This window comes from Tetrao urogallus, assembly GCF_951394365.1.
Source record: "Tetrao urogallus genome assembly, chromosome: 1".
Lineage (NCBI taxonomy): Eukaryota > Metazoa > Chordata > Aves > Galliformes > Phasianidae > Tetrao > Tetrao urogallus.
In genome coordinates, this window is record NC_136813.1 from 173,963,198 (window position 1) to 173,986,343 (window position 23,146).

At 40.3% G+C, this 23,146-nt stretch overlaps 1 protein-coding gene across 1 annotated transcript; it reads left to right on the forward strand.

Moving 5' to 3' along the window:
* Positions 1-2,410: 2,410 nt before the first annotated feature.
* Positions 2,411-23,146, forward strand: TUBGCP6 (tubulin gamma complex component 6; the record flags this gene model as incomplete). The annotated part of the gene is made up of 25 exons (XM_079545653.1): positions 2,411-3,157; positions 4,532-4,695; positions 6,037-6,247; positions 6,744-6,917; positions 7,960-8,081; positions 8,392-8,467; positions 8,999-9,108; positions 10,335-10,426; positions 10,524-10,663; positions 11,412-11,561; positions 12,782-12,863; positions 12,947-13,035; positions 13,426-13,541; positions 14,158-14,296; positions 14,388-14,504; positions 14,749-16,045; positions 16,463-16,518; positions 16,792-16,984; positions 17,258-17,426; positions 18,569-18,710; positions 19,808-20,002; positions 20,275-20,407; positions 20,807-21,020; positions 21,914-22,113; positions 22,995-23,146. 25 exons carry the CDS (start codon positions 2,411-2,413, stop codon positions 23,144-23,146), a joined length of 5,280 nt encoding a protein of 1,759 aa, XP_079401779.1.

Here is a 23,146-nt window from a genome sequence, read left to right on the forward strand (position 1 = left end):
TGATACATTTCTAGGACTTAAAGGATTCACCAAATATGGTCTTTCCTTTAATTCCTGTGACTGATGAGAGAACATTAATAGCATCCCAGCAGTGGCAGTGTGTGATTGAGACGAAATCTAATCTCCTGAACTACACAGAGCCCAAGGAGAAAAACCTATAATACTTTGCATAGGTAAAGTCACTCAATATGTTATTGAGTAAAACAGTGTAAAGACTAAAATAACATTTATGACATATATATGTGCTGTGAATGTTCTGGGGCTACGGGCTTCAGTCTGCTCTCCTTTCAAATGCAAGTTTTCTATATAAAAAATAAAAAGCACTGCTATTACGTTTTGGTGGTGGCCTCAGGCAAGGCAGCTTGTGAACTCTCAAAACAAAATAGACTTCCTGAGGCAGCAGCCATACTGTGCCTTGGTTTTCAGCACTCTCCTTTCTGTGCTGGTTTCCAGGTGTAGGTCTCTGTGACTTCAGTAATGTAACCTGCTTTCAAGCACTTAAAATCACACGTATCCATTAGGCTGCTTTCCTGCTGCCGTTGGTATTGGGATCAACTGCACACACTGATTAAATCAGTTTTCGTTGTCCTATTTTTAGGACTGTTTTTGGAAAATTCTATGTCCAGTGTGTTCTCTCCCAGGGAGGATCCCACTTGTTCTGTTTTGCTGCTCTCTGTAAGCCATGAGATGTAGATTACGTTTATTAGAACATGACTAAGAAGGCAAAACTCTATTTTCAATAAAAGAACTTTGCAAGTACTGTCAGAACTCTGTTTGCAGCACTACGTTTGCTGGCTGGGGACCGCTCGCGTTTGCTGAGCTCCCCGCTGGCGGCCGGGCCGAGGAGGGGCGTTGCAGCGCCGATCGCTACTGGCGAGCAGCCGACGCGGGCGCTCAGGGGGCGGTGCTGGCGAAGGGGGCGGTGCGGCACCTCAGGGCCGCGGTAGCGCCGTGCCCCTCCCGCCTCCCTCGGCCGTCGCATTCCCGTGACGTAGCGGCGCCGGCAACCGCGCCGCGCTGAGGGAGAGCGGGGGGGCGGCTCGAGCTGCGGGCGGCGGCCGCCGGGGGAACCCCCGCAGGTAGAGGAGCTGTGGCGGGGCCGGGCGGGAGCTGCCGGGGGCGGCTGGGCTCACCGACGGGCGGAGGGGTGCGCGGGATGATGGGGGGTGCGAGCAGCTGGGGGGCGGCTGGGGGCTGCGCACCGCGCTGCCGCGCTGCCGCGGCGGCTGTGTACTCATGTAGGTCTGCAGTGCTGCGCTGTGCTGTGCCGTGGGCGCGGCGACTGGGGGCTGGAGGGCACGCCTGGGGATGTTCCCAAAGGCATGGAGTCAGGCGGGTTTCTCTGCAAAAATAGGCTTCTGGAGTTAAGCGCCGCTATAAAATGAGCGATTTTAAGTTTGGGTTTAAGTCACGGCAGTGTGTCCTAAATATGTACTGGGTCAGTTTTTTCGTTCTCATTTGGGATCTGGACAAGCTGGATCGATGGCTAAGGCAAGTGGGATGAAATCTTATTGAAGGTCGAGTGCTGGGTCCTGCGTTCTGACTGCAACAGCCCCAGGCAGTGCTGTAGGCTTGGGGCAGAGTGGCTGGAAAGCTGTTCTGGGGAACAGGACTTGGGGTGTTGGTCGATGCTCGGCTGAACAGGAGCCAGCAGTGTGCCCAGGTGGCCAGGAGGGCCAATGGTGTCCTGGCTTGTATCAGAAATAGTGTGGCCAGCAGCAACAGAGAAGTGATCGTCCCTCTGTACTCAGCTCTGGTGGGGCTGTACCTCGAGTACTGTGTTCAGTTTTGGGTCCCTCACTGAGGCCCTGGAGCGTGTCCAGAGAAGGGCAACAAAGCTGGTGAGGGATCTGGAGCACAAGTCTTATGGGGAGCAGCTGAGGGAACTGGGATTGTTTAGTCTGGAGAAGAGGAGGCTCAGGGGAGACCTCATTGCACTCTACAGCTACTTGAAAGGAGGTTTCGGCAAGGTGGGAGTTGGCCTCTTTTCCTGCATGACAGCAATAGGATGAGAGGGAATGGCCTCAAGTTGTGACAGAGGATGTTCAGGTTGGATATTAGGAAAAATTTCTTCTCCGAAAGAGTGGTCAGGCATGGGAACTTGTTGCTCAGAGAGGTGATGGGTCCCTAGAGGTGTTCAAGAATCATGTAGATGTCGTACATAGGGACATGGGTTAGTGGGCAACGTTGGTGGAAGGTAGATGATTGAACTAAATGATCTTAGAGATCTTTTTTAACCTTAATTATTCCGTGGCTATGGGCTGCCTTGGTTTCAGTTAAAACATGCTCACCTGCTTTTCATGTTTATGTCATGAGCATCTCCTCTTTTTCCTGATATTTTCCAGATCTTCACATGAAACCAGAGACTCACTGTGAAGCTAATTGCTGTAGCCTCACGGTTTGACAAAAAATGGAGAGCATTACACAGCTGTTCAATGACCTGTGTGAGGCACACCTGACGGGTTTGCCATGGAAGGTGCACCTGGGCAGGCAGAAGATCAGCAAGAGGAAGGCTAAGCAAAACCTGAAGAGGGTTGCATATAACACTCTGTTCATAAACCTTTTTCAAGATGAAGCACGTAAGCTGCAATCAAACATTTCCAGGCTTCCAGTTAAAAACAAGATTTTGATGTTGTCTTTCAACCTGAGAGTCGGTGGACTAGGAGCTCAGGCAGATAGGCTGGAGAGTCTTGTGGAGGAGCTGGAAGCAGCCGAGGGCTTACCATTTACTGAGGTTAATGCTGTCCTGGATCTCTTTGTACAGCTAGCTGGAACAGGTCCTCCACAGCTTGTACCACAAAAAAAGGACTATTTTCTGAACAACAAATATGTCGGGAGAAATGTCAAGTATCAGGGTTATGATTATTACGATGTAAGTGTGTTTGAAGCTGATATACAGTCTCTAATAACAAATGAAGAATGTCAGTTCAATGACACAATTCAGAAGACGCTTCAGATCATGGAGGCTGCCCCTGGAACAGGACTCCCTGCCATAGGCTTGTTCTCACAGAACTATCCTGCTGGGGACAGGTTTGAGAGAGAAACACGCGTCTCGCTCTTTGGTGCTCTTGTCCACAGCCGTACTTATGACATGGACATCAAGTTGGATTTGCCACCAGTGCCTGACAATGCAGATTTGTCTGGACTTGCAATTAAAGTATGGTATTGTTTATTTTGGACTCAGAGTCTATGCATGCTTTCAGTATGGCATTTTGAACTTGTTTTTTGAACACAGGTGGTAATTTCATGTGTAATAGAAGCAAGTGTTGGAATTTAAGCTGGAGCAGGGATCCTTTGTTCCTTTCCTGTTGCAGAGATGTATGATAATGAAGATGTTGGTCTTGTCCTAGAACTGTATAAAGAAGCGGCTGGCTATAGGTTGTGTGAAGTTAAGCCATCAACTTTATCTGTGCCTTTTCCACCCCAGTAATCTTTTGCTTACATTTTTTGCCTGCTTTGTGTATTGAACTTCTTTGCCTTGCTGTTTGCTTGTTACTGTTCCTGACTGCATAAGCTCTCCTGCCTGAATATATGTGCTTTGCTCTTCAGATTATGTGACCCAATGTGTATTTTCCTTGTGACTTTTGTATCTTGAATCATTTTTTCAGTCATTATATTTCATCAAACCTCCTGTGTCCCGCTGTCCTTTTACCTTTGCAGCATTTAGTTTCTACTGTATCTTTTACTGTCCAATCTATTCATTTTTGCTACATTATATTCTTATCGAGGTACTAGATAATGCACTTGTGGTTTTTTTTCTGTCTTTCCATTTGTTACAGTTGGTAAGTTGTTATACTGTTTCTTTTTTTAATCCTCCTTTGTTCTCTCTACTTAACATACAAATACCTCTTGCAATTCCTTAACTCACAGTCCTCAGTGAAACTAGAATTCAGATATTAAAAACAAAAAGCCCTGTGCTCATACAGATGTAAGTCTTAACTGTGAGGAGGCAGACTTCTTGTTGAGTGCTGTACTCGCCATCAGACTGTAGGATTTGAGATTTCTTGAAGAACGTGCTGTGTTTTTTGTGTGGAGGTCATTGTGCAATTGTCCTACTAGAACTGGGTACTGCTCTGCAGGTACAACTGCTGAGATTAGAGTGTGGCACATGCAGTGCTTGGACACTTTCAGGTTTTCTGCATGTGAATAAACATCAGAGAACAAGCTATGTTTACAAAATTTGTACAAATTTTAAGAATTAGAATTAGTAATCTGCTTAGAAGTCATTCTGAGCAGTACCATTTTGTTCTCTACAGAACTATATGCTTACAAAGGAGTAGGTTTCAATTTTAGCATTAACGAACGTAGTGTTATTATTTCAGTGGTGATTGATTGTTGTTTTGTATTTAAGCATTGGTGCCTGTGGAAGTGGAACAAATGAAAGTGTTTAAGGAAAAAAGTTAGAGACGAAAGGAGTGGGCACTGCCTGAGTCATAGTGAATCACTTAATCACAAATGATAGCAAAATCTTTATCAGCATATGTTTCTCCAGTAATGTTTTCATACGTAAAGCTTGAACTCTCTCCGACAGGTTCCTCAAAGCATAGACCAGTCAGAAGATGAAGGATTCCAGTCGGCATCCAATCTGACTCCTGATTCTCAGTCAGAGCCAAGCATGACTCCAGACATAGATCTGTGGGATGCAGTGCTTACATATGGGCCGAGCAAACGAAGATGCTGGGAAAGAATTGGATAGTATGTGTCTGATGTTATTGGCAAACTTCCTGTGCATCACATGCAAATGTGTGAAGGTGCACTTCATCTTAGTTCTGAATGAGCTCAGTATAGGAGTTAAACATTCAGTAGGAATACCGCAGATTTAATACCTAGAATTCAATATGTGTGTTAGTGATCGAGAGCAAAAAAGATCATGCCATTTCAGGGAGCTAGTCTTTAGATTGCATCTGTTTCACTGGAAGAGAGAAAATCACCTTAGCACTAAAAACTGACGGAGTCACAGCAACGCTTTCTGCCCATGTGAAATGCAACATTTTCTAACTAAGATCTCTAATCTAATTTCAACCTGAAATGATTTCGTATTTTCAGATACAGAAGAGAAAGCACTAGAAGAATTAAACCCTTACCCCCCAGTATTGTGCTCCTTTTCCTTGGTCTGTAACTTAAACAGAAATCACTAACTGATTGTTGATGGTATTTGACTTATAGTCCAGCTATTGAAAGAGTTTCTCTCCTGAAAGAATGCTCTAGGCAGCCCTGTCAAAAGATTCCTTGCTTCCCTGATTCGGAAGGAAAAGAATGGCAAGTTTCATTCTTCCATTCCTGCCGAACAGCACCTCACCCATTTCTCAACAAAACTTGTGTGTGTTTTCTGTAGTTGTAAGTAATGGCCTAGTGATGCACCTGCTGCAATGCTGTATAGTATTGAAATTTTCAAGCCCGAGCTTAAGCTCATTTCTGTTCCCTTATTTCCCAAACCCACTGTAGCACCCTCTGGCTTTTCTCATAGTAAGAAAAACAATTTTTCTTGTTACCGTTTAGATTTTAAGGATCTTAAAAGTCAAATGCAGGCCATATAACTGAAGCTTTCCTGTTAGAAATGCTACTAGAACCCAAAGCAGTTTGGAAGAGTTGGATGGGAGGTTTGTTTTGGAGGGATGGTAATTCCTGCTAGAAAGCAGTAGAAAGTGATAATACAAGTCATTATACTTTGAGCATGTTGCTCTGGAACGTGTTTGAATATCAGTATTACATTATCCTGGAAATCAAGTATGTATTGCCCTCCTTTTCCTAAAATGGAAACTGCAGCAATGAAAGCCACAAAAGAGAGTAGAATTTCTCTGGCCACACCTGTGTTTCTGAGGTGATGTTCAAATTATCTGCCAGGTTATTTGTTGTCCTGAGTTAGGCCTATGATTCTGTAGTCTGTATGAACCATCCCTCGAAAACTTAGCATTCTGTGGTCAGTACACATTAGCAGCTGTAAAGCATTCTGAAATACCTTTTTTTTTTTTTTTTTTTTTGCCTTAGATATATTTCTCATATAATCCCCTTTCAATATTTTGTTTGCTGTGGCAGCCCACCTGGTAAAAAGGAAGAGCCATACCTCACTGAGGCTGGGAGAGAAGCTTTTGACAAATTCTACAAACTGCGAGAAGGGGAAATGCAGCTCTTCAGTAGTACTGTACTTCAGCTTCCACAGCTTGTGCTGATGAGGGAACCTGAACTGGTGAAGGATGTCTTGAATGTCCTCATTGGTGTGGTATCCACTACATTTTCACTCAATCAGGTATGAAAGATATTTAACTGCAATTCACAGTTGCTTTTTTTTTTTTTTTTTTTTTTTTTTTTTTTTTTTTTTTTTTTAAGAAACCTCCTTTTCAATGCATGATTTATTTTGAGATCTTGCAGTTGTGCTAAGAGGGTGAGTGTGACCTAATTGCAGTAATGTCATATCTATCTATTGCAATAATGGCTAATTGCAAGAGGCAGGGAACAAGCATTTGTTAAAATAATTTGCGAAAATAAGCTAATGAATTATGGAAAACAGAAGTTTAAATGATGTTGTAGACTGGGTCTTCCTGAAAAATGTTGATAATTAATCTTTTTCGATATATTTGAAAATGCACTCCTGAAATTTTGCTATGATTTAATATTCTTACTGTATTTTCCTACATACGTAGTATGAGCTATCAGAGCGTTTATGCTGAAAATTTGTTAAATTAAATCAGAATGCAGCTGGGTAATATTTGAAGCCTTGTTTTTCCTCTCCCATTTCATTTTAGGCTGCTCAAACCTTTGTTATAAAGGAGGGGGTATATGTGTCTGGAACTTCACCAGAGGCAATGCACAACCTGCTCTCAGAAGTTGCAGAATATGGAACCTACTACACACGGCTGAGTCGCTTCTCTCTTCAGCCAGTCTTAGATTCTTCGTACAGCAAAGGGCTTGTGTTTCAGGTAGCACCATTGTGTTAAATCACTTACATTTAATGGACCAGTTATTTTAGGTAGAGAACGCAACTTTGATTACAAATAAGGCTGGAATTTCTGCTTTCTGCAGAACTGCAAAGTATTTTCAATACAAATATGTATATTTATGTATCCCAGGTCAGCAAGGAACAGCGCCACCATTGGAGCCCTGCTTAAACTGGGGCTGTGTGTACTTAGGGTTTGCCTTCCCCAAGGCAACAAATGAGAGCTCTTCATTACCTGAACTATGATCTGTTATGTGGCTTTGTTGAGATTTAAAGGGACAGAATTTAGAAACATTTATATGTTAAAATGTATAACTTTAAAATACAATAGCTTTCTTAATACAGTATGTATATATACAACATTGTATATATTACCTTGATACTGAAATAGAGAAACATGCTATTTAAATAGCTTTAATAACTTTTTCTTAGTTCAGAATTAAGGGCACATTTTACTTGTCAGCCCTCTTTATATTTTTCTAAACTCTGTGTACCTGCATGATACCAGGTGAATTTCTCTTTCTAATGCGTATAATTCTTTTAGGATTAGTTATGAAAATATATGCCTTCTCAATCTTTCATTTATAGCTATATTAATAGAAATGGAATAAAAATTCTTATTCAATTCTTAGTCAACCTAGAGGAAGTTAGACGTTATATGAGTTTTTTCCTCGGTTTAGTTTAGGTATGGAAGTAAGGAACAGGTTTCCCTGGGTTCAGAATGGAGCTGCTATGGAATCAGAAGCTCTTCAAAAGGGCATTTCAAGGAAGATGAACCAAAATGCTCAGGGTGTGCCTGGGTACAGTCTTTGTTCATGGCACATTGAAAGAGTATAAAGGAGTCATTTGGTTAATTGTATGCCTGAAGTTATGTGGACTCTTACTTTCCTACACAAGCTTCTCTTGCTTTCAGATGCAGATTATTTTATTAAAGGTTTGTTTTCATGCTGGTGCAACTGATGTGAGATATAACTATTAACATCAGTTACCAGTAAGGCTTTGTAAATATTTTCTGTTGACAACAGGCTTTCACAAGTGGTCTGAGAAAGTATCTTCAATATTACCGAGCCTGTGTTTTGTCTACTCCTCCTACTTTAAGTCTTCTGACAATCAGCTTTCTCTTCAGGAAATTGGGTCGTCAGTTGAGGTAAGAGATTAACATTAAATATTTAAGCTTTCCATAGAACAAAAACTGCAGTCTGTTTTTTTTCTTTACACTACAGGAGAATATTAGGCAGCCTTATATAATCTTTCAGTATTTTTCCAGCATTTTCACGCAAAGATTTCTGTATATTCCCTAGGGAAAACATGTAAAGTCTTTACACTCAGATAATGTTATCATTCAGATAATACCATAGGGTTGTTGTGTGAATTTAATCTATAGCAAAGTTCAGATCACCGTGATCTCAGAGCTTTCTGTCTGAAATTCTTACATATGCTTTAATACTGTTTTTTAGATATCTGGCTGAACTTTGTGGCATAGGAACAACAGCAGTGGGGATCAGTGGTGGAGCTGGTGCTTCATTTCCTACGGTGATAACAGATTTTCTGTTTTCATGTTTCACTTCAGTTACAATTATAACCTTTTTCAAAAATGCAGTTTTATATAATGCATTTAGTTTCTACCAAAGATACGACCTCAGACCTCTAAAGTGCAGTTTATGTTATTGTAAAGGAGATGTTTGTAGCAAATGAAATTAATCCAACTCTCCAGTGTTTATAAAGTGAGAATGAGATCACTAGAAACTTAGAATCATAGAATGGTGTGGGTTGGCAGGGCCCTTTAAGGTCATCTAGTTCCAGCCCCCTGCCATAAGCAGGGACACCTCCCTCTAGACCAGGTTGCTCAAAGCCCCATCCAGCCTGGCTTTGAATGCCTCCAGGGAGGAGGGGGCATTCACAAGCTAACTCAGATAAAGTGATCTTAACTGCAGATATCTAAAGATGGATCCTGCCTTCTGTGTGTGAAATGGATCTAAATATACATATTCATCAATTTTTATTAATAATGTTGTAGCGGAATTTGTCATCTAATATTATAATATTTATCATTTTCATTTTTAGGGTGTGAAATTGCTTTCGTATCTGTACAAAGAGGCCCTCAACAACTGTAGCAATGAACACTATCCAGTTCTTCTGTCTTTGTTAAAGACAAGTTGTGAGCCATACACAAGGTGCGTCCATAACTGTTCTCTGCACAGTTGTATTTAAGAGCAGTTTTGAATTAGCAATCTAGTGAGTAAATGCTAATTGCTAACAGCTCTGCTAACTGTTAACATAGCAGTGACTTTTAACGTTTTCAGAAAATACGTAAGGTGCAGCTGTTTCTGCAAAATACATGTTAAAATCCATTAATTTTGCTGAATGCTTCTTTCCCTCTCTTTTCCAGATCAGTAACAATATGTGGGTTTTAATGTAGAATCCTGAAACTGGCAATCATGCCTTTGTGCTAGAGTTCTGCAGACTGGGAAAGTTAATGCTTATTTCCACTGTGTTTGTGGGCTTTTCAGTAAGCAGAAATAATAATAACAACAATGTCTTGCAGATCTTTATCAAAACATCAGTCATCAGGGCTGACATGGAAGGAGGCATCCATCACATGAAGAAATATTGTTATCCTGAAAGAAATTCACTGATCAAAGTTATTGCTCTGATAGATAATAGGAACACCAGTTCTAATACATAAAAAGATCTTAACTTTTATTTACAATGTCCAAATTGAACTGTGGCTCCTGCACTAAAGGTTTCCTGTTTGTTGCATTGACCAAACTTCTAGGAAAGGTGTTGGTATTGGAACTATTAAGGAAAAAGAAGGCTATCAGGGTGCTCTGAACCTTTTTGTCTGTAGGTTCAGATAATTGTATTTTGTATTTCTTTAAAGGCTTGGTATTGCACAGAAGAAATATGTAAAAGCATGAATAAATACTCTGAAATACGTTTTCTCATTATTACACATATATTCAAAACTGTCTGTGGATACAAAGGGTTGGTATTGTGTCTTTGTTCTATAGTCTGTCCATTTCTTCCTGACAAGGTTACATCTGACTCCTGCTTCTCTCTCCCTGCTCTTTTGATGTGACTGGAATGTTTCTAGAGGTTTTTAATATTTTCTTAGTAAATTTACATGCAGAAATAAAAAGATTGTTTTAACTGGGACAATCTTTGATCGTAATAATCAGTGAAATATGCTATATTGAGTTGGTTTATTTTGAGAAAAATGCAGAGATAGAGCCCTGTGTATACTTAAATGTCAGTGTGACAGCACTTGATTGCATGTTTTTATTCTTCCTGTAGCTTGTGTGCTTTGATGTTTTAAAGAATATACTGGTTGGTTGGTTGTGATAAAGGTGAGAAAGCCAGAGGATTCATTTTCAATATCATTTAATTACATTTCTTTTAGATTTATCTATGATTGGGTGTACAGTGGTGTATTCAGGGATGTTTACGGAGAGTTTATGATCCAGGTGAATGAGGATTATCTTTGTTTCAGAGGTACAGTATGCATATTGAGCACTTCTATTTTACACAATTTGTGCTGTTAATTAAATACGTGAAAATACATAATTTCTTCTTTTTTTCTGGTACACAGATAAGCATTACTGGACTCATGGTTACGTCTTGATTTCAAAAGAAGTAGAAGATTGTGTCCCTGTATTTCTTAAACATATTGCTAATGACGTGTATATATGTGGGAAAACCATAAACCTGCTGAAGTTGTGTTGTCCCAGGGTATGTATTGCTTTGGTTCTTCCCTGTTTTATTGAGAAAACCATGTCTCTGCAGAGTTGGCTTGCCGTATTTTTAGCAAGTGAACTCCTTCATCTACGACTGGTATTGCATAAGCAGGAGGCTAATGCATGAATGTCAGATATTCAAGAACTGATTATCCACTCTACTTGCTAATATCTCAACTGCATGAATACACATTTTTAAGAGCATCAGATTTATTGTATACTGTGCATGTGCTAGATTTCTTACTTTCCTTCTGCTGAAAGCAGAAATGTTTTAGTCTTTTAAGCCTGTGCCGTCCATTTTTCTCTCCAGATACCTTAGTTACTAGGTCTTGGTTCTACATAGCTCTTCTATGTCAGCTCTAGCACTGCCTTTCCAAGAAGAGCTTGAATAGTTCCTTTTTTCCTTGTTTTGCAGAGCAAGTGTTGTCCTTGGCAAGAAGAACTGGTTAAATTACTTTGTTTCTTTACACTGTTTTGTGCAGGTCTAACAGGGAAACAATTATAGAAGTGTTTGAAGTGTGTGGGCACTCTTACGTAAAAAGTATTCTGGGCAGCTCCAGATAAAAGTCATAACACTGATATCTTAAACAAGATGGCTCTCTGCTAGTTCTCCTAAATCTGCTCTGATAATCATTTCCAAACCACGACTCAGGTGTGCCAGTAGCACTGGCACGTGAGTTCATGATCGTACATCTTACAATTTTTAGAATGCATTGAGAAGAAAATTTCTCTCTGTTTTTCAGCATTACATATGTTGGTCAGATATACCCGTACCCCGGATTTCTGTTATTTTTTCACTCGAGGAGCTGAAAGAAATAGAGAGAGATTGTGCAGTGTACGTAGGTCGGATGGAAAGAATTGCTCGGTACAGTTCTATAAGCAAAGAGGAAAAGGTAAATGAGTGAAAGAGTAAACAACTTATAGTTTGATCTTTTTTTAATTGCTCTTTATTTTTATTGTCACTTCAACAGAATTTGCATTGATGGTCAGACTTTTTCTTATTGGCCAATTGCTGTTTGACCTGTTAGTGCAGTTAACAGACTTTGAATACAGCTTTTAAAGCATTAGGCAGTGTGTTGTTATTTGTCAGCATTTTCACATTTTAAAGGAGATTTGGACTTCCATCTTAGTTCTTTTCCACAAAAGATTTGCCTTGCCACTAAAAAGCATCGAAAAGATTTTAGATTCTTACTTAGCTAATGGAAGAAATCAGGAATCAGAAGAGAGGTGGCCAGCAGGGGCAGGGAAGTGATTGTCCCTCTCTACTCCGCTCTTGTGAGGCCCCATCTGGAGTACTGCATCCAGGTCTGGAGCCCACAGTGCAAAAATGACAGGGAGCTGTTGGAGAGGGCCCAGAGAAGGGCCACAAAGATGATCAGGGAACTGAAGCACCTCCCCTATGAGGACAGGCTGAGGGAGCTGGGCTTGTTCAGCCTGGAGAAAAGAAGGCTGTGGGGTGACCTCATTGCAGCCTTTCAGTACCTAAAGGGAGCCTACAAACAGGAGGGGAATCAACTCTTTGAAAGGGAAGATTTAGGTTGGATGTCAGGGGGAAGTTCTTTACAGAGAGTGGTGAGGTGCTGGAACAGGCTGCCCAGAGAGGTTGTGGATGCCCCGTCCCTGGAGGTGTTCAAGGCCAGGTTGGATGGGGCCCTGGGCAGCCTGGTCTAGTATTAAATGGGAGGTTGGTGGCCCTGCCTGTGGAGGGGGGGTTGGAGATTCATGATCCTTGAGGTCCTTTCCAACCCTGGCCATTCTGTGATTCTGTGATAATACTCCTTTTCCTAATTTGCATGGCTAATTGTTTTGTTAGAATACTTGTAGTTCTGTCCTACACATTGCCTGATTGTAGTACATATACTGGACTGATGTGCTTGTGCTTTGATGTAAGGTCCAGAGTACAAACAAGTTTTCAATAATAATTTTAACTTACTATAGACGTAAAATTTAATTAATTGTTTTATTCTTCTTCGCTTACTGTGATCATGAATTAATAACCATTTTATGGTTATGGTATGGTTACATGGGTTAATAGCCACGTGTAGCTGTATTTCCAAGTCTAAAATAACAGGAGTATTTCTACCTGCTTTTTGTGGTTGGTTGATATTTTCAGGATTTGCGCATGGAAATAGCCAAGCAGGAATTAATTGTTCATGCACGAGAGACTGCTAGCAAAGTGCTAAAAGCCATTAATGGTGAGTTGTGATGGAGTTTGGTGTGTTTCTGTGTTCTGTTGGGTTTGTTAATGTAAAATAACAGCATCCTTGTTGTAACACAGATCGGCAGATATCGGAGCGAATGGCTTTAGATGCAAAGAAACGTGAACAGTTTCAGAAGTTGAAAGAGCAATTTGCAAAAGACCAAGAGGTATTTCTGTGTTTATTTCTAAAGGCTATGTGTATTTCTTATACAAATAATTGAAAGGTTATTTTGATTTATTGTACTGAATTTGAAAGAGTAAATATATGGACGTTGTGAATTAATATGAATGAATTGAATGAATTAATAGATAGAGGTTGTGGATGCCCCATCCCTGGAGGCATTCGAGGCCAGGCTGGATGTGGCTCTGGGCAGCCTGGTCTGCTGGTTGGCGACCCTGCACATAGCAGGGGGGTTGAAGGTAGATGATCATTGTGGACCTTTTCAACCCAGGCCATTCTGTGATTCTACAATGACATATTCCTGAAATGCAGGTAAGAACTTTTTGCAGATGTGTGCATCACAGCTAGTATTGAGTGGCTTTAAATATTTATGCAGCGTCGCCTTGCTATAAAGCAAGAGGAGATTGATGATGATTTCAGCTATGCCCGAGAGCTCAGAGAAAGAGAAAAAAGACTGAAAGCTTTGGAAGAGGAACTAGAAAAAAAGGCAAGGTAAGTCTGTGTGAGTAGTCTCCCAAAGCTCCCAAAGACCTCAAGAAAAAGTGTTTTATTCTGTAATTTATGGCATTGGCAGTTTTCAGACACAACTCTACAGGGCTAATGTTCACAGCTTTTGGATGTGTAGGATTGTTTAGTGGTCTAGAAGCCTGGGTTCAACTGATTTGTGCCGATTCTATCCAGTCTGTTTACTGTTTTGATCAGAGTTTGGGTAAAAATGTTAATCTTAGAATTAAGACATGAGCCCGTAGCAGAAATGGCCATCTGTATGTCAAAGCAGAGATAAAAAGGAGACTCCAGGTACACTGATAATCAGTTACTTGGTGTGCTAATGTTACATAGCTGGTGATATTTCATTTTCTTCACTTATATCCAGAAATACTTACATAAACGAGTGACATACTAAGCGTAGTTATAGGAGCATATTAACTAAAACTGCAGTCCTATTTTCTGTACTTGTAATTTCGCTGTAAATGAAGCCTCTGTTTTTTAATGTTAAAAAATTTATTTCTTGATTCTGAAATGCAGAAAGATCTAATTCTTCAGAAGGGAAGAGGAAAAATTACTATATGAAAATCTGTAACTCAGCTTTATTTTTACTTTTGTTCAGGCAAGAGTTAATTGACCATTATAGCAAACTTTCTGACGACGCAGCCCGTAGGGAACAAAGAGCTTTATGGAAAATCCAGAGACACAAGTTGGAAACAGCTCGTCTTAAATTTCTCTTTGAAGATCAGAAACGTATCGAGGTATTTTCTGAAAAGATTTAAATGGATGATCTTTAGAAAATCTGGTATTTGATGTGTTAAAGACTTTTAGTTTTGTCATTTTTGCTTACAGGAAATGCTTGAAAAACTTCCAGATGGAAGCTACAGGAGGAAATTAGATATTATTCCTTATAAACAGTGCCAGCTGGCTTTGGATAGAAACACTGCTGTGGAAGATCCACATTCACAGGTGAGTTTATTTTCTTACATAAACTCCAGGTAGATGTTGCAAGTTTCCTTAAGGGGAGTTCATTTCGTAGTTCAGTTCATCAAATAGAAGGTTTGCTGTAGCAGCAGCATGAATAGTTATCACTGTATCTGTAATGCATCTGAAAAATTGGAAAATTTCAAGTCTTGCATGTAACAACATGATGCCTTATTAAATAGCTTGATTATGTGACTAGCCATACAGTGTAATAATTACTTCATTTTAGGTGTCAACTGTGAAACCTTTGCATTCTAATGAACGAGTTGGCAGAAAAGAATCTGAATCTGGACTGGAATACGTTACATCTACTGACAAACCATTGGCCATGCCACAGCTGGCAAATATTAATGCTGATGAGCGTTTTCAGCCTAAACCTGCTGGATCTGAAGGCAATCTGCAGGGTTCAGAGCAAGCACGCAGCCCCCTGTGTAATGCTAATTCTTCTCCGGAATCCAGTGTGAACATAGAAGATTTCTTACCAAAGCCACAAGATGAGCAACCTGTTGCCATTAGCTTACAAGGATCTCTGCTAGATGAAGCACTTAGAAATATTAACTCAGATCTGTCAGAGACTTCTCAAATAGGTGAAAATCAGCCTGTCTCAGAAGGAGAGGGTAATGCACTGCTACATCAGCAAAACGAGTATGATTTTAATACTGTTCTCAGGCCGACTGCTGCTTTGCAAGGGCACATTAGAGTTGGAGAAAATGTATTTGATGTGGAGTCTAGAAGGCCTCGGTGGAACATCCATGGGCATGCATCTGATGCCAACATCAGAGTGGGAGAATATGTGCCTGAGGTGGACACTTACCAGCCACGTTCAAGTCCCTATGGGCATTCTTCAGACTCCCATATAGAAATCAGCAGCTATACCTCAGAAGTTGAATCTACTCGACCCCGATGGAATATTCATGGGCATGTTTCTGAAGCTCATATTAAAATTGGGGAATATGCTTCAGAGGTGGAGCCCTCAAGACCGAGGTGGAGCATTCACGGGCATGCTTCGGAAGCCAGTATTAGGGTTGGTGAATATGTGTCCAATGTTGCTCCTGCACGGCCCCGGTGGAACATCCATGGCCATGTGTCTGATGCCAATATTAAGATTGGTGAGAATGTGTCAGAGGTTGTCTCAGCTAGACCTCGTTGGAACATCCATGGGCATTCTTCACAGTCACACATCAAAATTGGAGAGCTAGTTTCAGATACACAGCCTCTGAAATCTCGTTGGAGCCCGTTTGGTCATGCATCCCAGTCAAGCATCCAAATAGGAAAGTGGACTCCGTCTACAGAAGATGATCCCATACCTCATCGTAAAGCAATTTCTGGTCCTTCATCTGATTCCACAGTTCAGACACTTCTGTATAATGAACAATTGTCTCCTTCTGGAGAGAGCGGAAAGGAAACAAAGCCATCAGAAGCTAAGGAAAGTATTTCACCTCAGTCACAGTCATCTGACGTTGATCCTGTCTCTCCTGATGCTAAAGGTGACAAAAAGGAAAATGCAGTGGAAGAGAAGCAAGAAGGTAAAATAAAATGAAGTTTATTCAGTCAGCATTTGTTTAAGACATCCTGAAAGTCACCGTAAACGTTTACATTCAAAATGGCTACTTATTTCTTAATTCCTTGTATAAGTTTTACAATGGTTTTAGAATCCAGAGTCAAGAATTCCACGTATTCTCTTCTTCTATATACAAGAAATAGAGAATTGAGGGGAAAAAAGAAAAAGGGTTCTGAAACTTTGTGAAACAGGACCTCATGTGAACTTGAGTAGAGAATATGCAAAAAGCTGCATGTGTTGAACTTTGGGGAGGAACTCTTACTGTGGCAATCTATAGACTTTAGGGAAATTTTGAACAATTTTGGGAACAGATCTGAAGTATGAACTAAGTACTATCAGCAGGTCTGAGTAATTGCTGTCTTTACTTTATTTGTAATTGTAGTAATTGCAGATGAGGTTCACAGGGACCCTTCTCCAGATTCATCACAGAGCTTGCAGGTAAGAAACAAACTGGTAGTGCAGAAGACTTCAAAGAATTGAGTGATCTGGTCATTAAGGTAATGTATTAAGGTAATTAAGGTAATGTGGGTCTGTGTTAATTTACTAATCTGTTATACTGTATTGTTTTTACGTGTCAAAAAAGAATTGACAAGTAAGCTGTCTTATTTTCAGATGGAACAACTTGTCAATTGCCTGTAAGAGCACCTGAAGTGTGAATGGCCAAAAGCAGCAGCTGTCCTAAAAGCAATTTGGCCGTGTTTTTTCTTTTAGGCAGAAGAGCCTGAAAAGGCAATTCCACGGGATACTGTGCCTCAAGAAGCTTTGTTTTCTGAACCCAGTGCTTCCAAGACTAAGGATGAGGAAGGAGGAGAGGAAGATGCATGGAAGAAAGAACAAGCTTATTTGAAAGCATTATCAGATCAATACTGCATTGAAAAGTACCAAGATAGTTATGATTTAATGTGTGAGTAGAACACTTGGGAGAAGTAGGGAGAGGAAGATGTAGCAAACTTGAGCAAGAAAGTGGGGTGCTGGAACAAGTATCTGAATTTTCAGTAAATTATCAATATTATGAACTGCAGTAGCTAAACAAATTATTTCTAGGCACAAAGATGAGAATTATACATTGACATACTTTGATTTTCTGATGTAGAGGGGTTTGCAGAAGTTAACAGAAGTAGATCATCAAATTGCTGAAGTATAACAACTCACAGTGTCTATGTATTTTTAAATGCAGCAGAACTACCAGTTTCCCATCTCTTGCACCATGTGATACCAAGATCATACACTTTTCCTGTGGATCCTATGGTACAGTCAGCAACAGATGAAACAGCTGTACAACTGAGTGAGCTCCTATCTCTGCCCGTGCTGATGAAACGTTCCATTACTGCCCCACTGGTATCTCAGTGAGTTCTTATTGGAAATAATGTAATTTGTATTGTAGCAATTCATGTAGTGCTCTTAGTTCTGTTCTGAGACAAGAGTAGCACACAGATGCGTGCTTCTAAATTTTCCTTTTGCTTCCAGAAGTGGTCTGGTTGCTGGTTTATTACAAACTAAAAAGTTCAGATTTACATTGTAAATAGTAATATATACATACATTTATATGAGTAAATTACAAAAGTGAAGGTCTATTTGGAATACAGGTGCTGAGAGGGAAGAATTTGCTCTCACATTCCTGGGTTTCACAACTATTTCACACCACTGTTTCCTTATTCTTTTAAACAGGTGTATTATTTACAAGATATGTGCTTTCTTTGGTAGGTAAAAGGTGAGGGGGAAAAAAGAAGATCTTTTGATTATATGAAAGTTCATGCGTATTGAGCAAAATATGTTTTATGTTTCTGTGGGATCTCCATTGTCTTCAAGGCTGATTTGAAATTGACTGGAGTCTGTTCTTGTTGTTGTTGGAATATTAAGGGAACCCACATGTGTGTGAGGCTATTTTATTGGTATGGTATGTTAAACAAAAGTTTGTTAATGTGTAAAAGTTCGGCTTCTGTCATGAAAACAGTTGCTCACAGATAGGTTGAAATGCTTCCTATTTTAGAATCTTCTTTCTTGCAAAATTGGATTTCCACTTACTAGCTCTGTCTATGCTGTATTTTTAAGCTCATAATAGAAAGCTCTAAGTACCTTATTTTCAAACATCCAGATTGTCTACCAGAGTTGTGTATACAGTTGCATGTATTCAGCAAAGCAAAGTATGTATGCCTGAGCTGTTTGTTTAGGTGACAAAAATAAGTTAGAAGACTGTTGATGAAATGTTGCTACAGAGTCAGCAGCCCGTTGTGTGAGTAGCCAGCCTTAAAGTACTTCTGCAGTACAGTTCAAAACCCAGTTCACTGAGGTGGTAGCTTTTAGTAGTGGCATATCCTGAGTGAAGACTTTTGAGCATAAGCTTTATCTCATTTTCTTTTGCTTATGTGAACGTGTTCCTGTCTTGGATATCAAAGTACTGAAGCATTAAACTGATGTAGCCATAGCAGAATGTTAACATTAAGGAGATCCTTGTAAGAATAATACCTTTTCTGTGTTTTTCTTTTAGTGTTTCTCTTGTGAACAAAGCAATAGTTGATTACTACTTCGTGGAACTGAATGTAGAGAAGCATTTTGAAGCGCTGAGACACTTCCTGTTAATGGAAGATGGGGAGTTTGCTCAGTCGCTCAGTGACCTGTTGTTTGAGAAGGTACGTGCTGCATCTTCTAAGCCTTTGGTTTTTGGTTATTTGTTTTAGCTTGACACTTGTGAATGAAATTGGATGGAAATAAGGGAATGGTGTGAATCAGAATCCTAGCTGGTGCTGTTTTCCTCTTTGTGCTATGTCAAGAAGTGAGGAACTCTGTTAAGCTTGTAAGGACTGAGGCAAAAGGTCTTTGCTCAGAAGGGGTGCCCATACCCAGGGAAATTCCAAGGAAGGTTGTAATATTTCTTACAGATAATCCCAGAAATAGAGTACTTGGTACATGGAGAGTGGTAATTTCTAACTTTGACAGATCAGCAGTTAAGGAAGGGAATTTCACTCTTTCCTGTGAGAACTGCTGTACTCTGTCTCCTGGTAGCAAAGCTGGAAGAGTCTGTTGCCACTTGAGGTCCCGTGCAAAGGCCTGTGTTGTAAAATAGCAGCTCCTACCTCAAATGTCCTACACAGCAGAAGGGGGGACATCTGAAGAGAGTGCTGCACTATCTGATGAGACTGCATTCTTCTTGTGACGGCATGGGTTGATATGATAAAATAGGAGATATTGCTTTCAGAGCAGCTCTCGTGCACATGCTTGTCAGTAGAGAAACATATCTGCAGGGACAGTTAATGCATTTTCCTGTCCCCTTAAGAATGCTTTTGGTGCAACTAGAAAAAGCACTCAACTCCTTGAATAGCTTGATTTGTATGCCTCTGAGGCTGCTGCACTGCGAGATGGACTGGAGTCAGGTGGCTAATGCCAGCCCTGTCCCTGGCTTTCTGCCTCTCTGAAGCCTGAAGGCCGTGTTCCCTCCAGCAGGGATGCTTAACAGCAGCTCCTGACCACAGCAAGCTCCAATCCCACATATCAAAAGAAATCAGTGCATGTGGAGATTACCTTGATGCTGTGGACGATACATTATTCAGAAATTTCTTCATAACCTCTTTGTGCATCCCTACTGCAAAAGTAAATTTTTCCAGTCAGAATGATGGGACATCAGGTAGTTCAGGTAGTAATCACTTTACCATTCTGCTTGAATTCATCTGTTTGCAAGAGCCAACTCTTTTAATTAATAATGTGTAATTAAAGTTTCTTCTTCCCATAGCTTGGATCAGGACAGACACCTGGTGAACTGCTGAATCCTCTGGTTCTTAATTCTATCCTAAACAAAGCATTACAGTACAGTCTTCATGGTGACACCCAGCTTGCTTCCAATCTTTCTTTTGCCCTCAAGTACCTTCCAGAAGTGTTCAAGCCCAACGCACCTGATGCTCTGAGCTGCTTAGAGCTAAGGTACAAGGTAAGAAAGTATGTCTGAAGGCAGTAGTACTGCAAGCATAGCATGGTTCTTGTGTATTATGGTAGACTGAACATCTTAATAGTGGAATACCTCCAAGAATGGAGTGAAAAACCGTGTAATTGAAATTACAGGATTTACATACTCTGGCCACTGTATTGTATTATCAAAATACTTACATCGGTTTATATGTCTTGGAAATATTTGTATCTGAAATGTGGTAATAATTTCTAACACAAAACGCAGCATGGTCAGTGCTCGGTTATTTCTTTTAGGTTGACTGGCCTCTGAATATTGTCATAACAGAGAGCTGCATGAATAAGTACAACAAGATCTTCTCCTTTTTGCTTCAGTTGAAGCACATGGTGTGGACTCTCAAGGATGTGTGGTTTCACTTAAAACGCACTGGTAAGTATAAAACAAGTGAGCTGGAGGGCATGCTGTTAAAAATGTGCTTAGCACCTTGTGCTAGTTGCAGAATCACTGAATTGTAGGGGCTGGAAGGGATCTTTAAAGATCATCGAGTCCAACCCCCCTGCAAAGCAGGCTCCCTACAGCGAGCTGCACAGGTAGATGTCCAGAAGGGTCTTGAATATCTCCAGAGAAGGAGACTTCACAATCTCAGATTGTCAATTGATCATAAATATGACTTAATGCAGTCGTGTCAAGCTTCAAATGTCACAATAAAGAAATTTCCTTAGCATTTTATACAGGTCTTAGTAAAAGAACTGTTCATTCCTTTATAAATCCTGGTTTAGACAGTCCCACTGGATTCCACTGATAATATATTTCTGTTTTTCCTTTCAGCATTAGTGAGTCATGCATCAAATTCTGTTCAGTTTCGACAGCTGCAGCTGTATAAACATGAAATGCAGCATTTTGTGAAAGTTATTCAAGGTTACATTGCTAATCAGATCCTTCATGTTACGTGGTGCGAATTTGGAAACAAACTGTCTTCTGTGGGCAATTTGGAAGAAATTCACAGAACACACGCTGAATACCTCAACAAAGCAATTTTCAGGCAAGCTAACACGCTTATATTTATTTCACATATTTAAGTGAATGGATCTGCCAGTCTACACATCTGTTTGGCCCAACGTAGGTGTGCAGACTGACTTCTCCCTAACCACAAACACTGCTACGTCATTCTCATACATGAAAGTACCTAGAGTCAAAGTGTTCTTATAAAGGGAAACACAGCAGCACATAGAAAGATCCATAATTTCCTCAGCTAGCCATCTCCTTATGCATTCAGACTCCCTGCAGTTGCTTCCTGCTCTGCCTCTGTGAACCTTAGATCCCCTGAGGTGCGGAGCTCTAACCTAAGTGGCAGAATCGTGGCACTTCTGCCACAATTGTTTTTCTTTCAGCCCATCCTTGTCATAGCCTCTGTTAATGAGTGTTATTTTCATTCTGTGTGAGTAGTGTTCACAAGCAGTCCTGGCTCGAGAATGTGAGATGCTTGTTCTGTACATTTTTGTACATTTTGCCCTTGATACTGTGTGGTGCCCAGGACTGGGCTGTGTGAGAACAAATGTGATGTGATGCCTCCATCCAGATTCACTAGCACAGCAAGAGACACATGTCTGTGGGGAATCTTACATTCATGGCCTTTCGGTTACTTTATATGGGAAGGGTGGTGGTGGGAATAAGAGGAGAGCAACAAGGGTTTATTTGATTTCTTCTTAAAGTGCATACACTGGAATCATAGTGGGTGGATAGAAAAGATGGGAAGAACAGGAATTATAAAATCGCCGTTACAGTTGACTGCAGACTCATAGATTATTTTTTTTTGTTATCATTTAAAGCAACTAAAGAGGAAACCTAAAGGACTGTCGCCCCATTGTCGTGTTCTTCTTCCTACAAACTCAAATAATGTCAGCTACATTTTTACCATTGTTACTTTTCTGTTAGGGGTCTGTTGACTGAGAAGGCTGCCCCAGTGATGAACATCATACACAGCATCTTCAGCCTCATCTTGAAGTTCCGCAGCCAGCTGATCTCTCAGTCGTGGAGCTTTGATGCTGGGAAGCAAATGGCTGTTCATCCCAACTTTGGTTTGATGCAGCAGTCGTACAATACTTTCAAGTATTACTCTCACTTCTTATTCAAAGGTAAGAAATTGCATACATTCTGGGACAGTGACAGATGACAGCATTCAACTGACAACTGAAAAAATAGTTAAGAGGTTTTGCAAGTACAGCAGGAAGATGCATGTAATTATTGTGTGTTAGAACACGTAATTCTCAAATGAAAACTGCATTATCTTGTTCTGCAAACACCAGATCATCTTAGTGGTCTCTTTCAAGCTGAGTGATTTAGTGATTCTAATTAAAACATCCACATAAGAACTCTTAACAGATATCCCCAAACTGAACATAAATCTTTGCTAATTTCCAAAATAAAGATTCGGTATTTAGCTCTCTCTATATGTGCTTATATTTTTCTTTTCTCTGCAATTGACTTCTGGAACTTTTTATTGGCAGCAATGAGAGATAGTTATATCTGAAATTAACTCAAAGCTTTATCTGTCTGAACTGGCTGAATGTTACCATTGCTGTGTGATTTGAAAATTCCAATTCCAATGTTAGACTGAGGCTCAGTGAGACCCTCCTGGCACTGCTTGTAGCTTGTAGCCAGTTTTCCAGGCGTGTATTATTCAACTGCATGGATCATTTGCCAAATGTTCTATGCTTTAATATCATAAAATTTCTTCTTGCTATCAGCTATAATGCCAAGAAATGGTTGAGCCATCTTTTTTTTTTCCATTTCTCTTTCAGACCTTGCTTGTATTTTTAGTAGAAGGCACTTACCTTTCCCCTGAATACAAAGGTAGTTCATGGGGTTTGGTTGTTTTTTGTTTGTTTGTTTGTTTTTCAAGAACCCTTCAGTTCCTGAAGGAAGCGCAACTGTTCTCCTTAGATCTATTTTTCAAGAACAATTTCTAGTCAGATTATATTCTTCGGGAAATGAGCTGCCCTTTTTATTCTTTAAGGGTATCCAAAAATGGTGTCAAAGGACCAAAAACAGATATTTCAGGATGAGTTAGAATGGCTGCTTCCAAATTCTACAGGAGGTCAGAACACCTTTGGGAACCACCTAAGCCCATACTACGAGATCTATGATTGCTTCATGGACAGAGATTAA